Raw genomic sequence first — 16,022 nt, 5'->3', positions numbered from 1 at the left:
AGCCGATTAAATATTTAATTTACCTGTTTAATGAGATTTTTGCTCCTGAACCTCAGAGCAGTGTCTGCACAGCAGGGCTGTGAGATGTTACCTTCATTTTCACACAGGCCTGTAAGCTATCATCTGTGGGACCTGATTGATGTTTTTTTTTTATTATTATTATTTCTTTTTTGACCCCCTGAGAATTACTCCTCCTCATAGAAATAAACGTTAAATTAACAAGTCACCTTTTTGTTGTTTTGGTTTTTGGGCCACACCAGATGAAGCTCAGGAGATACTCCTGGCTTGGGGGACCATATGAGACGCCGGGGGATGGAACTGCTGTCCATCCTAGGTTAGTGCGTGCAACGCAAATGCTCTACCGCCTATGCCACCACTCCAGGCCCAAGTCACCTTTTTTTTGGGGGGGGGATTGGGTCACACTGGCAGCGCTCAGGGGTTACTCCTCACTCTAGGCTCAGAAATGGCTCCTGGCAGGCTGGGGGGGGGGTGGGGAACCATATGGGATGCCAGGATTTGAACCACTGACCTTCTACATACAAGGCAAACGCCTTACCTCCATGCTATCTCTCCAGCACCCCAAGTCACCTTTTCTGTTGAAAAACAATTTATCAGGCCCCCAAAACTTTGTAAATCAATTAGCTGAGTGTTGAGAGGCTGCAGAGGTAAGTGATATAGCTCCGCCCCTCCTTCCTTATCTGCCCACTTGTCAGAGCTTCAAAAGAGCCGCATATGGCCGGGCTGCAGGTTGCAGATCCCTGTCCTAGCTCTATGCCTGGAGATCATTCCTGATAACCAGGATTTGAACTAGAACCTTATGCATTCAACTTAAATCTTCATCCCCTTGGCTCCTTCTTACTGGCCCTAATAAGACTTTTATAAGAAGTATCTGAGAGGCTGAGGAGATAAATCAAATGGATGGCATTTTGGGTTTGGGCCATTCCTGGTAGTACTCTGGTATTACTCCTGGCTCTATACTCTGCAATTGCTCCTCGTGGGCTCAGGAAACCATATAGGATGCAAGGACTGAACCTAGGTGGGCCTCTTCCAAGGCAAGCACCCGACCAGTTGTTACTATAGCTCTGGCACCCACACACCTTTATTTATTTTGGGTAGGGTTTGGGGCCACACCCAGCAATACTCTGGAGTTCCTCCTGGCTCTGCGCTTGGGAACTGCTGCTTGTGGTACTTAGAAGATTATATATGGTATGCCTAGGACCAACCCGCATGCAAGGCAAACACCCTACCCACTGTGCAAATCTCTCCAGCCTACGCCCTTATTTTTAACGAGTATAACCATAATGTTTTATGGTTTTTTTTTTAACTCAAACGTTTTTCTTTGTTTTTGGACCACACCTAGCGATGCTCAGGGAACCATAAGAGATGCCAGGGATACTGCTCCAGCCCCATCTCTCTTCTCTCCCCTCCCCTCCTTCCCACACCCTCCCTCTCCCTTTCTCTCTCTTTCTCTCCCTCACTCCTGCCCCCACTCCACCCTACCCCAGGTGGGCCACACTGGGTTGATGCTCAGGGGTTACTCCTAACTCTGATTTAAGAAATTGGTTCCTAAGAAAGAAAGAAAAAAAAGAAAGAAAGAAATTGATTCCTGAAGGTGCTCAAGAGGCCATAAGGAGTGCTGGATAACAAACTCCGGTTGGCCATGTGCAGAGCAAGCACCCTACCCACTGTACTATATCTCTCCAGTTCCCATACACTCAAAAAATCTTATTTTTGTTTAATTCCCAAGTGTCTGAACTTATTCCCATTTTTTTTGTGATTAATTTCCATTTTCAAAGCATCATCTGAGAAAATTGATATGATTTCTATCTTCTTAACTTTATGATGATATGTTTTATGACACAGCATGTAGTCTATCTTAGAATGTGTCCTAAGTGCACGGGAGAAAAATGTTTACTCAACTTTTGGGGATGGAACCTGTATATGTCTGTTAGGCCCATCTTTTATGTTTCTCCTTTCAAAGTACTTTCTTCATTGACTTTTTGCCCAGTTTACTATTTAGGAGTATTAAAGTCTACTACTATCGTGTAACAGCAGGATAATTAATGACTTGAAATTAATAAGGGCAAAGATCAGGGATAAAGCCTGGTGGTAGACTGTATGTATTACCTGGTTGAGACCTGGGTAAAAGTCCCAGTACCGCGAGTATCCACAAATGACAAAAGAAAAGGTGAAAACATAAAGGAACAGAGAGTAAATATTTTTGGCTCTGTAAGACATATGGTACCTCTGGTAAATATTCTGCAGCACACAAACTGTCACAACCAATATATAAATAGACAACTATAGTGGTGTACAATAAAATTGTATTTAAAAAACAGGTAGGCAGCTAAATTTGGCTCACCCCAGGCTTCAGTTTGCTGAACTGTGATCTTGTTTTTGTTTTTGGGACACATCCAAGAGCTCAGGGGTTACTCCTGGCTCTGCACTCAAAAATCATTCGGGGGGGGGGGGGGGTCCTATGGGATACTGAGGTTCAAATCTGGTTCAGCCATGTGCAAAGCAAACACCCTACCCACTGTGCTATTGCTCCGGCCCCTGAATCGTGACTTTTTTTTTTTTTATGGTTTTTGGGTCACACCTGACAATGCTCAGGGGTTACTCCTGGCTCTAAGCTCAGAAATCGCTCCTGGCAGGCTCAGGGATTCGAACCACTGACCTTCTGCATGCAAGGCAAATGCCTTACCTCCATGCTATCTCTCCGGCCCCATAGTTCTTATTTTTCATTATTTATTTTTTTGGGGGTCACCCTGGCAGCGCTCAGGGGTTACTCCTGGCTCTACTCTCAGCCGCCCCCCCCCCAGCAGACTCAGGGGACCATATGGGATGCTGGGATTCGAACCACAGACCTTCTGTATGAAAGAGAAACACCTTACCTCTAAAATGTTTAATTCTTTAAAAAAAATGCTACTTTATGTAAAAATATGCAAAAAAACAGTTATATTTATGTTATAAAAAACACACTATAGGGCCCGGAGAGATAGCACAGCGGTGTTTGCCTTGCAAGCAGCCGATCCAGGACCAAAGGTGGTTGGTTCGAATCCCGGTGTCCCATATGGTCCCCTGAGCCTGCCAGGAGCTATTTCTGAGCAGACAGCCAGGAGTAACCCCTGAGCACCACCGGGTGTGACCCAAAAAACCAAAAAAAAAAAAAAAAAAAAAAAAAAAAACACACTATAGCCAGGGAAATATGATTCAATGTAAAGCTCATGCTTTGCAAGCATGAGACCTAAGCTCAATCCCTAACACCAAATAAAATAAAATAAAATCATGTACAGATGACTACTTATAGATACATGCTGACATAATAAAATTATAAAATGTGTGAAAAGCAACACTGAATTTAGGAGGGCAAAAGGACGTGTTATACAGTAATTTTAAGAGTACTTCAACTATACTTTTAAATAATAATTTTTATTTAAATAAAAATAAAGTAAAGCTTTATTTTTGGTCTGGATTCTTAAAATTTTTTTTTTGGGGGGTCACACCCAGCAGCACTCAGGACTCCTAGATCTAAGCTCAGATATTGCTCCTGGCAGGCTTGGGAGATCATATGGGATGCCGGGAATTGAACCAGGGTCCGTCCTGTATTGGCCACATGCAAAGCAAATGCCCCACTACTGTGCTATCGCTCCAGTCTCTGGTCTGGAGTTTTTAAATATCATTCTTATATTGTTTCCTTTATATCTCTAAAATATATTATAATTTAAAAAATCAAAGAAAATGAGTTATAGTTGAATAAGATACAGGCTCATATTAATTAAAATGTTTCTTTCCACTTAAATTTTACTTCTTCTGTGAAAGTAGATTACTTAAAACTAACCGAAAGGTTTTTTTTTTTTTAAAGGTTTTTTTTTTTTTTTTTGGTTTTTGGGCCACACCCAGCGGTGCTCAGGGGTTACTTCTGGCTCTAAGCTCAGAAATCGCTCCTGGCAGGCACGGGGGACCATATGGGACACCGGGATTGGAACCAACCACCTTTGGTCCTGGATCAGCTGCTTGCAAGGCAAACGCCGTTGTGCTATCTCTCCGGGCCCTTGAAAGGTTTTTCTAAAACAGAAAAAACTGGCACCAGAGTACAGCGAATAGGATGTTTGTCTTACAAATGTCTAGCCAGGGTTTGATCCCTGTGGTTCTCCAAGCCTTCCAGTAGTATTTTTGTTGTTGTTGTTGTTGTTGTTTCGTTTTGGAGCCACATCCAGCAGTGCTCAGGAGTTATACTCTTGGCTTTGAGCTAAGAGATCACTCTTGGTGGTTCTTGGAGGACTATTTGGGATGCCAGGGATCCAACCTGAATCGGCAGCATGCGAGGCAAACACCCTACCCACTGTACTATGTATGACTCTGGTCCCAGGAATTTGAGAGCAGAGCCAGGAGTAACCACAGGGCACCAACAAGTATGGCCCACCCCTCCCAAATAAATAGAAACAATAACATAAAAATGGTATTTTCAGAACATGTGTGAGTGTGCTGGTTTTCCTTGATGATATAACTATCAAACAAAAATAAAGATACAGTACTAAAACTATTACTTAGTGATATTTTTTGTTTTTGTTTTTGTATTATTTCAAATTTAGTTATATCTTGCTTTCAATTTGCCTTTTCTTCTATCTCTCACACCCTCTCTTCTGCATCGATCTTTATGTTTCTATTTAAAATTGAAAGGTAATAAAAGCTATCTGCTGTACCTAGAGCCAATAATTTAGATTAAGACCAGCTTATCCATAATTACTTTGTTCATATTATTCTTTAAGTAAATGCACTGATCCTCAAACTATGTTAACAAAATGTTATTCCCCTTGACAAATGTGACAAGTTCCCTGTAATTATATCAGTTATCATATTTTTGGGGGGTCACACCCGGCAGCGCTCAGGGGTTACTCCTGACTCTACGCTCAGAAATTGCCCCCGGCAGGCTCAGGGGACCATAGGGTTGCCGGGATTCAAACCACTGTCCTTCTGCATGCAAGGCAAACACCTTACCTTCATGCTATCTCTCCAGCCCCAGTTATCATATTTTATTATTTAACATTATACTGTTGGGGCTGGAGCTATAGCATAGCATAGATGTTTGTTTGCCTTGCACGTGGCCAACACAGGACGGACCCCAGTTCAAATCCCGGCATCCCACGTGGTCCCCCGAGCCTTCGAGGAGCAACTTCTGAGCACAGAGCCAGGAGTAACCCCTGAGCACCACCGGGTGTGACCCAAAAACAGAAAACAAACAAACAAAAACAACATGTTTTTCCCCCTTATTTGCTATCTTAATAACCTAGAATTCACAGAAATAAAAGGTATATGAAAGAATAAAAGATGAACTTTGTTTACTAACTTCTTTGAACTCTCAGAGGAAAGTAATAAAAATATTACTTCAAGGGACAGAGTGATAGTACAGAGTAGTGAGTTCTCCTTGCACAAGGTCAACCAGGGTTCAATCCCTGGCATCCCATATTATCTCCAGAGCCTACCAGGAGTAATTTCTGAGTGCAGAGCCAGGAGTAACCCATGAACGCTGCCGGGTGTGGCTCAAAAACAAAAGCACTTCTAATTATAAACTTAATTAGCTTACTCCTGACTATCCAGGGATCACTTCTGGGAACCATATGGAATCAAACCCAAGATAGCCATGTTTAAGGCAAACACCCCAACCTGCTGTTCTTTCTCTCCAAGCAACCTTTTTTTTAAAAAAAAAACTTTTTTTTTTTTTTTGGTTTTTGGGCCACACCCGGTAACGCTCAGGGGTTACTCCTGGCTATGCGCTCAGAAGTCGCTCCTGGCTTGGGGGACCATATGGGACGCCGGGGGATCGAACCGCGGTCCGTCTCCTAGGCTAGCGCAGGTAAGGCAGGCACCTTACCTCCAGCGCCACCGCCCGGCCCCAAAAAAAAACTTTTTTACGTTTTTGTTTTTGCGCCCACACCTGGCAGTGCTCAGGGGTTACTGATGGAAATTTAGGGTGCCGATAATCAAACATGGGTCAGCTTCATGCAAGGCAAACCCCCTACTGGCAGTACTGGCTGAATTCTCTTCACAGTTCCAGTCCCATTTTAAAACATTCCTTAGAAGATAAGAGTAACAAAAAATCAGTAAATAAATCCATACATCTATCTAAATAAATTATTTTTTACTATAATTTAAGATTAAAAATAGAGTAGTCGTTTAATTAAATTTCATTTAATGAGGGGCTGGAGCGGAAGCACAGCTATAGGGCGTTTGCTTTGCAGCGGCTGACCTAGGACTGACTGCGGTTCGATCCCCTGGCGTCCCATAGGGACCCAAGCCAGGAGTGATTTTATTATTTTTGTTTTTGGGTCACACCCGGCTGCGCTCAGTGGTTACTCCTGGCTCTATGCTCAGAAATCACTCCTGGCAGGCTTGGGAGACCATATAGGACACCGGGATTCAAACCACCATCCTTCTGCATGCAAGGAAAACACCCCACCTTCATGCCATCTCTCCAGCCCACCAGGAGCAATTTTTGAGCGCATAACCAAGAGTAAGCCCTGAGCATCAACCAGTGAGGCCCAAAAACCAAAAAAAAAAATTTTTTTTCATTTAATAAAAACAAAACATGAGAAACAAAATGGCTTTCTAAAACTGGTAATATTTTTATTTTGTCATTCTGTGCTATATTTAACAAATCATTCCATCTAAATATAAAAATAAGTCATTCAGGGCCCGGAGAGATAGCACAGCGGCGTTTGCCAGGAGTAACCCCTGAGCATCGCCGGGTGTGGCCCAAAAACAAAAACAAAAAAAAAAGATAATAGCTCAGCCCAGAGAGATAGCACAGCTGCGTTTGCCTTCCAAGCAGCCAATCCAGGACCTAAAGTGGTTGGTTCGAATCCCGGTGTCCCATATGGTCCCCCGTGCCTGCCAGGAGCTATTTCTGAGCAGACAGCCAGGAGTAACCCCTGAGCACTGCCAGGTGTGGCCCAAAAAACAAAAACAAAACAAAACAAAAAAAAGTCATTCAAGAGATTTTAGATAAATCTGGGAAGGGTACCAAAAAACCACAGGAAAGATGCTAGAGGTCAGGATAAAAGTTTAACAAATCATGTGTAGTTTAGGAAAATAGAGAAATATGAATTAAAAATGTAAGAAATCTCTTGGGGCCGGAGTGGTAGCACTTTAGTAAGGCATCTGCCCTGCAAGCGCTAGCCTAGCGCTTAGCCTAGCGCTTAGCCTAGCGAACCACAGTTTGATTCCCCAGCGTCCCATATGCCCCCCCCAAGCCAGAAGCGATTTCTGAGTGTCAACAGATGTGGCCCAAAAACAAAAAAAGAGAAGAAGAAAAAAAAAAACAATGTGGGGCCGGGTAGGTGGCGCTGGAGGTAAGGTGTCTGCCTTGCAAGCGCTAGCATAGGACGGACCGAGGTTCGATCCCCCGGCGTCCCATATGGTCCCCCCTAAGCCAGGAGCGATTTCTGAGCGCATAGCCAGGAGTAACCCCTGAGCGTCAAACGGGTGTGGCCCAAAAACCAAAAAAAAAAAAAAAAAAAAAAAAACAATGTAAGACATCTCTTTGGCACCCATTAGCTTAGCTTTTTGTTTAGTTTTGTTTGGGGGGCTACACCCAGTGATGCACAGGGGTTACTCCTGGCTCTGCACTTCTGGCAATCTAGAGGAATCATATGTGATGATAGGGATCAAACCTGGGTCGATCACTCACAAGGCAAACACTCTACCAACTAATGTGCATTGCTCAGGCACCATCTTTTTTTTTAAAGGCTGAGGATGTGGCCCAGCGGTAGAGCACCATGGTCTCTGAAACCCTGCAGAGAATAGCTACTAAGTCACTAAGGTGGGGGGGAGGGGAAAGAGAGAGAAAGGTCAGAGGAGAGGAGTGGGAGGGGAGAGAGAGAGCAAGAGGGGGGAAGAGAGAGAGAGGAGAGGGGGGAAGAGAGAGAGAGGAGAGAGGAGAGAGAGAGAGAGAGGAGAGAGAGAGAGAGAGGAGAGAGAGAGAGAGAGAGAGAGAGAGAGAGAGAGAGAGAGGAGAGAGAGAGAGAGAGAGAGAGAGAGAGAGAGAGAGAGAGAGAGAGAGAAGAATAACAAACTGATGAAAACACACAGAGAAATTAAAGCGCTTAAAGTTCTGTTAGGGACATTTAGTGGAATTAGTCTGGTGATTGCTAAATAAGTTGAACACAATTAGCAAATGGTCTGGCTATTCCACTTCTAGGTTTATTCACATACTGAGAGACTCAAACAAGTATATCATCTTCAAAGAAGCATTAATAGTCAAAAGGAAAAAAACATTTTTTTATAAATGTCATATATAAAATGATGTATACCACAGACACGCAAGATTAACCTTATAAAGGAATTTGGGGGGAAAAAAGGAATTTGGGGGCCAGAGCGATAGCATAGCAATAAGTTGTTTGCCTTGCACATGGCCAACCCAGGATGGACCTAGGCATCCCAAACGGTCCCCTGAGCCTGCCAGTAGGGAATTCTGAACATAGAGCCAGAAGTACTCACCAGGAGTGGCCCCCGCAAAAGAAAATAAAAAGAAGATTGGCACTCTTTACAGAAAGATGGGCTAAATGAAAAAAGGCATATATGAAAGGATAAATACTATATTTCACTTACATGAAAAACCTAGAATGATTTTATAATGACAGTAAAATAGGTTACCAAGGGCTTGGGAATGACAAAGGAGATTAACATTTCATGGGCACATTTCTTTTGGAGGAGATGAATGGCAGAATGGTGATCAGTGCACAGTATCATAAATATACTTAATGTCATTTAATTAGATACCCCCAAAATAGCTAAGATGGCAAAAAAAATTTATCATGTACACTTCCTTTTTCAAGAGGGAATTCTGTTTTAAGGTCACACCCAGTAGTGCTCAGGGATTCCTCTTGACTCTATACAAAAAGACCACTTCTGGCAGGCTGAGGGGACCATAAGGGGTATTGGGTCAGCAGCATGCAAGGAAAGCGCTCTCCAGGCTGTACTACCTCTCTGGCCCCAGGAAATATTTTCTTAATTGAAAAAAATGCCAATTCAATTTTTCTCCCTTCAGAATTCAACTAAACTAGTACCTAGGGTTAAAGAGGTAATCTGCACAGTGGTAGGGCATTTGCCTTGCATGCAGGCGACCCCGGATCCCAGGACAGATGGTGGTTTGAATCCCGGCATCCTATATGGTCCCTAGTGCCTGCCAGGTGCAATTTCTGAGCGCAGAACCAGGAGTAACCCCTGAGCACCGCTGGGTGTGACCCAAAAACCAACCAACCAAACAAATAAACTAGCATCTACTTTGGGCAAGAAATTGTCAAGAGATTAATTACAACTGTACATGCAATAAAGTCTTCACCCCTAAAGACCTCAAGATTCAGTTGAATAGCTAATAAAACACAGTGGATAACTCAAAATGGTCTGTGTGATTTCGGGGGGAAGAGATGAGTTATATCCTGTGGTGTACTCCGTGGCCATTCCTGACCTACTCCCCAGTTTCTGGTGTATGGCCTTTGTAGAAATTTTGCAAGAATAAAATGTTTTCAAAACTGCTCTGTAGCTGTACTTGCCTTTTTTCACTTTAACATGTGCACTAATGGTTACTCTGGGTGCTATTACTTTGATAACAGTATTGTAATAGTAAAGTAACAGTATCGCATTTGTATGGTAATTCTATGGTTATTATTACATATGACAAGAGTGCTGTACTATGTGTTCTCTAATACTGTTATTAGAGGACAGTGCTGCAATTGTATGAATAATAAAATGAACCCTTTTTTTGTGTGTGTGTCAAGATAAAACCAGAACATGTGTTCTACCACTGAGCCAAATTTTTAGCTGAACTAACCACATTTTTAATGCATCATAATTTTCACTTGACAGATAAACTGTGTTATTAAGATTTTTTTTTGTCTTGCTTTGTTTTGTTTTGGGGCCACACTCTTTTTTTTTTTTTTTTTTTTTTTTTTTTTTTTTTTTGGTTTTTGGGCCACACCCGTTTGACGCTCAGGGGTTACTCCTGGCTATGTGCTCAGAAATCGCCCCTGGCTTGGGGGGACCATATGGGACGCCGGGGGATCGAACCGCGGTCCGTTCCTTGGCTAGCGCTTGTAAGGCAGACACCTTACCTCTAGCGCCACCTTCCCGGCCCCTGGGGCCACACTCTTGGCAGCACTCAGAAACTGCTCCTGGCAGGCTCGGTAGACTATATGGGATGCCAGGGATCGAACACGCGTCAGATCTGGGTCAGCCACATGCAAGGCAAACATCCTATCACACTGTGCTATCAGTCTGGCCCTTTGTCACACACAAAAACTATCTTTCTAGGCCTCATTAATATGTTTTCTTCAAAATGAACAAAAATGGGTAGGAGAGAAGTACAGCAGGTATGGTGTTTGCCTTGCACATGACCAACCAGAGTTTGATCCTCAGCATTCCATATGGCCCAAGCCCACCAGGAGTAACCCCTGAATACTGGCAGGTATGGCCCCAAAAGAAAACTCAAAAAAACAAAAACAAAAAAGAACAACAAAGGTTTCACTTCAAGAAAAACAAATGGTAGGACAGAAATAACACTACAGGGGATAAGGTGCTTGTCTTACAATCAGCCAACTTGGGTTCAATTCCTGACTCTATATATATGGTCACTCTTGAGCATATGCCAGGAAATATATCTGGTCACGGCGCCAGAAATAAATAAGCCCTGAGCACTGCTGGGTTTACTCCAAAACCAAAAAAATAAAAACAACAGTACTTGTTGCCAGTAATGAATTTATAATTTGATGCTTTAAAACTCACACTTGGGAAATGTCTATGTATCCACTAGTGAATCTGACAGCTTCCTAACCTTGTCTTTTCCCATAGGTGATATTAATAACTGTGGTGCTTTGATATTATATAATAAACATTACATAATAAATGCATAACACAATGAATCATTATTTTCTAAAGATTCAACACACCACCATGTCACAAAATAAGAGAAGATTCAAAGTGCAAGAAAGACCACTGAATCTTCTGAGGGGACTGGGAAGGAAGCAGTAAAGGTGATTAAACCCAGTGCTTCGCAGATATAATTCAAGTGCTCTTCCAAGTAAGTAAGTAATGTCAGACTATCATCAAAAGTTCACTGATAAATTCTGATTCCACTTTTGATTAACCTTATGAAATTACCACTAACTCATTGGAAAAGACAAACTATTTCTCCATTTACCTACTATGTGTATGCTTGCCTTTTCCTTATATACTTCAATCACACATTATAGCATATATATGCAGAAATAGGTAAGAATATTTATTAGGGGTACTGGAAGATGCTGAGTGGCTTAAAGTACTTTCTTAGTAAGCATAAGGCCTTGAGTTAAAGTTCAAATAAATACACCCCATTGCCAAGGTATGTGCCAGGGGGATACTGACAGCCTACTCACCATCTGTGAACCCAAGGAAGGAAGATGGGAGGAATTGTTTTTCATAAAATCTTTATCTAAACACCATAATTACAAGCATGATTGTAGTTGGGTTTCAGTCATAAACAGAACACCCCCCTTCACCAGTACAACATTCCCACCATCAATGCTCCCCCTCCCTCCTTCCCCACCCTGAATTCCCCATGCCTGAATTCGAGACAGGCATTCTACTTCTCTTATTCATTAACATTGTCATGCTATTTAGTTAGTGTAGTTATTTCCCTAACAGCATTCACCACTCTTCGTGGTGAGCTTCATATTGTGTGAGCCGGTCCTTCCAGCCCTTAGATCTATTAAATTATTAGATTATTAGAGAACATATTTTTAAAGAAGAGTATTTCTGGACCGAGGTGATAGCTCAATGGGCTGAAAAACATGCTTTACCTGAGAGAGCCCTGGCACCACATGACATCCTAATACCACCAGGATCCCGCAGCACCCAGTGGGTAGCAACCACCCAGGAGCACCATCCCCTAAATAATTATTTTAGTATTTTTTAGAAAAATGATTTTATACTTTTAAAATTTCACAATAAATTTACTTATGAAAGGGCAGTCACAGAGCAGGCTGGGGGCTCAGTCCTCAACCATGTTCACTACTGGCAGTTCTCAAAGGAACTCCATACAGTGCTAGGAATGATATCTAGGTCAGTCGAACACAAGGCCTTAGCCCCTGTCCTATCTCTCCAGCCCCACTGAACTGCTTTATAATTTTTTAATTCTGAGTTTTAATTTTTCATAAAATGATAGATATAGCCCCACAAACAAAACCTCCAGAATCTGCACTCATTTAAGAATACGAAAGGTACCAAGTGTAAAAAGCTTGAGAACCAATGACCATTCAAAAGCAAAAACAAATGTTTAAGTTCCAAGAGAAACAAGTCTTCAGAGAAGATAAAAAAAACTATTTATTTCAGAAAGAGAAGTGTATTTTTCAGTTTCTTGGTGGGAAAGAAGGGAAGGGACAGACAACACAGCCTGACCAAGTCCCTGGAAAAGGGGTAGTAGATTAACTGTTAGGAAAGACATGTGGTTAATACAGAATTGAAATGCTCTGAAGTTGACTGGGGGAGGGATTGGTCCATAGAATACAAAGTTTAAATGTATAGAAAACGATAATTCATGTTTGAGTCGGACTCCCAAGTACATTTAAAAAAAAAAAAGCCAAAATCCTATACCTCTCATATCTAAGACTTTCATGTAATCAACATTTTAATACAAATTTTTTATATTTTAATACAAATTTAGCTGTGAAACAAAGCAAACTATAACATTTATTTTGTTTGGCTAAACAGTAAGGCTATAATGTTTTAGTAAGGCTCTAATCAAACATATAAATCTTTCAGAATGTACATGTATGTGAAACTACATGTTATTCATATATAATGATGTCGTCCTCCCTGCATTACTGAAAATTGCTTACTAACAGCGTTTATACTTTAGCCTTTTAATTCAAAGATATGGCAAATTTATGTTGCTACAAGTAAGCTAAAAATATAGTATATAAGTATACTAGAAGGTCTCAAAATAAATCTGCCTCTAATCTTCCCCTATTTTGTCTTGCTTTCCGCTGCTCCCGGTAACCCTACAGGCAATGAAATGACTGTATTTTGGGAATATGCTGCAGACTTTCAGCTCGGCTCTGCCTACACAAAAACAAAACAAATCCATAATAGAGAGCCCTCTGGGATTGGATGGGAAACGCCTCCCTCAGGAGGACTGGTCGTTCTTTGAGTCAATCAAAATAATTACTAGCAGAAAGCCAGGCAAATAGAAAACAGACTGGGAAAAGGAGCTCTATAACTCGGTGACACTGTCTTTTAAAAAATTCTTTCTGCAGCTGACTTATCTTTATGCTCTTTATGGCTGTCCCACTGCTGACAATTAAGGCGACATCATACCACCATAAGCAAATTTTAAATGACAAAAAATTTTTTTTCTCCAGAATTATTTTTTCGTTATTTTTCTCCATAGGCGGCTCTGGGAAACATTTAAAGCTATAGATTTAGAAATCATGGTCCCTATTTGCTTGATGCCCAGGGGTTAAGGAAGGGTTCCTGCTCTCTCGCTCGCTCCAGAACCATTGGTCAAAGTACAAAAATCGCCCTCGTAGATCTTGAAACTGATGGAGGGCTCAACACAGCAAGCACTCTGCGACTATAAAATACTCACTTCTGCAAACTATGATCCTCCTGTCAAAAATTAAAAATGAACTGACAAGTCCCAACAGCATTTAACACACTATCCCGCCGGCACTGTTCAAAGGTTTGCTTTATTATTTTCCTTCAAAGGTTTAAAGAAGCAGTCCGCGTTTTTCTTTCTTTGCAAGCACCCCAAGCCTAAAAAGACTCGGAAAAAAAACAAAAAACAAAAAACAAAAAAACATCTTGTGATCATCACAAACCAGAGAGGGATTCCTTCCTTCCCAGACCTTGAAGTCATGGGGGGGGGGGGGCGGCGATGACATTTCTTTCTAAACCTTTCTAAACCGGGGCCGACTTTCCGCCAACCAACTACCTGCCTGCGCCTTGGGGGGTGGGGGGGTGGGGGAATCCATTGGGACCCAGAACAAACCCCGGAGAGGCCGAGCAGAAAAACTTTGACAGATTCGAAAGCACCTCCATTCCATTTTTTTTTTTTTTTTTTTTTGCAGGGCGCGAAGCACTAACTGGGTGCATCCTCCTCCTCCTCCCTCCATCCTCATCTTTCGGCCCCAATCTGGCGCCAGCTTTCAAACTGCGGCAACCGCCAAAAGGCGCCACTGGAAGGGGGACAGGGTTAAAGGGGGATGTGTGGTGGTAAGCCAAGTGCGCCCCGTTTCCAGGAGGCCGGAGAAAAGAAAGTCCTGGGCCTGGAAGACAGCACGGAGGGAGAGCATGCATGCATGCTCTTCTTGCATGCATACTCTTCTTGCATGCATGCAGAAGGACGCTGGTTCGACTCCATCCCGGCCTCCCCTGGGGTCCCCGAGCGCCGTCGGGTGTGCCCCAAAACCCAAAAAGTAAGTCCATCAATAGAGAAAGCAAGTCAGTCCCTGCGCCCCACATGAAGTCTGTGCGTCCACTCAGCCGCCCCGCCAGAGCCCGGGCATGCCCGGCTGGCTGCTTCTCTGCGGGGCGCGCGGCGGGGCGCCTCGAGAACTCACTCACCCAGCTTCTTCCACATGGCGAGGTGGCAGGCCAGGAAGCCCTTGCGCAGCGCGGCGCACACCTTGGCCGGCTCGGGCGACGCGAAGCCCTTCTGCTTCTTGATGAAGCCCCACAAGTGCTCGCGCGCGAACTGGGCCGCCTCGCGCCCGCCGTGCCCGTCGCACACGGCGAAGAAGGCCACGGACGAGCGGCGCCGGCAGCGGCCGCGGCCGAGGGGCGGCGAGGCCCCGGCGCCGGCCTGCGACGAGCCGCCGCCACCGTCCTCCTCGCCCGCCGGCTCGGGCTCCACCACGATCTGAGTCACGTCCTCCATGTACTTCCTGCCGCCCTGGTCCGAGAAGACGCTCACTCCCAGCGAGTACAGCCCCGCCATGGCCGGCTGACGGCGGAGGCCGGCGCGTCCACGCAGCTGCAGCGCGCCCCGACCCCGGCGCTCCGGAGAGGGAGCGAGTGAGCGGCTCCGGCCCGCCAACTATTGTTTACCTCCGACGCCGAAGAGGGAGGGGGCACTCTCGGGGCAGGGAGAGGGTCCCGTGCGCGTGCGCGTGCGCGCGCGATGTCGGCACTGGGTCCGCGAGAGCTGTGTGTGTGTATGTGTGTGTGTGGGGGGGCCAGCTCGCTCGCGGAGCGGCCGGGGTGGGAGGGGGGAGTGCAGAAGCGGCGCGAAGACCTCCCTGCGCCTGCGCACCGCCCGCCCGCCCGCGCCCGCAGCCCAAATCGGACGTTTCCGCCCTCCTGCTGACGTCACTCGCCTCCCGGAAAAGGACCAATCCGGAGTCGAGTTGGAGTGGCCCTGCCCTCCGCCCCCCAACGCGCTGCTGCTGCTGTTGCTGCTGCTGCTGCTGCGACGGCAACAGCAGCTGCAATTGCAGCTGCCGCGGCCGCATTTACCTCACTCCTCCCTCCCAGCGCGGGGACCCGCCGGGCTCGCTTCCTTGCCCCCCCTCTTTTTGCGGGGGTTGTTTTCTACCGCTGGCCGCCTACTGTTCGACTTGTTCTTTTTAAAACAGCGTTTCGTTGGGTCCCTGGGGAGGGAGGGAGGGAGAGAGCCGCCTCCTCCTCTCCTCGGCGCCTCTGAGGGAAACCCGTGGATTTAGGCCTCCCGTGAGGAGAGAGAGTGTGCCAGGGGAAAGACCTTTGCCCGGACAAGAAATGGCGGGAAACGTCACTTGAAAAGACCGACTGGCTGCAGAAGGTTGCGTTTAGGCGGGATCTGTCCAACCGAATTTTGGCTCGTGTTCTGGAAACTTCTGGAACTCCCACCAAGCTAGTTTCCCCACCTCTGAGCTTGCATTTGGTTTGGCGTGCATTTGCTTTTCGTTTCCCCCTTTTTTAGGGCCACACGCAGCCAATGGTGCTCAGGCGTTAGTCTCTTGTCTCTGCGCCCCTGGCAAGCTATTGAGTGACTCTCTGGAGTGCCAGGG

The 16,022-nt window shown here is 44.8% G+C and overlaps 1 protein-coding gene across 1 annotated transcript in view; it reads right to left on the bottom strand.

Annotated features, from left to right (window-relative positions):
- Positions 1 to 14,971, bottom strand: part of PPM1D (protein phosphatase, Mg2+/Mn2+ dependent 1D) — a 63,592-nt gene extending 48,621 nt beyond the window's left edge. Inside the window, exon 1 of the mRNA XM_049771723.1 lies at positions 14,599 to 14,971. Coding sequence (XP_049627680.1) covers positions 14,599 to 14,971 — 373 coding nt within the window. The remainder of the gene's footprint in view (positions 1 to 14,598) is intronic.
- Between the last annotated feature and the right edge of the window lie 1,051 nt (positions 14,972 to 16,022).

The sequence above is a fragment of the Suncus etruscus genome, chromosome 1, assembly GCF_024139225.1.
Source record: "Suncus etruscus isolate mSunEtr1 chromosome 1, mSunEtr1.pri.cur, whole genome shotgun sequence".
NCBI lineage: Eukaryota > Metazoa > Chordata > Mammalia > Eulipotyphla > Soricidae > Suncus > Suncus etruscus.
The sequence above is the reverse complement of the archived record's forward strand: the minus strand, read 5'-3'. Positions and strand labels throughout refer to the sequence as shown.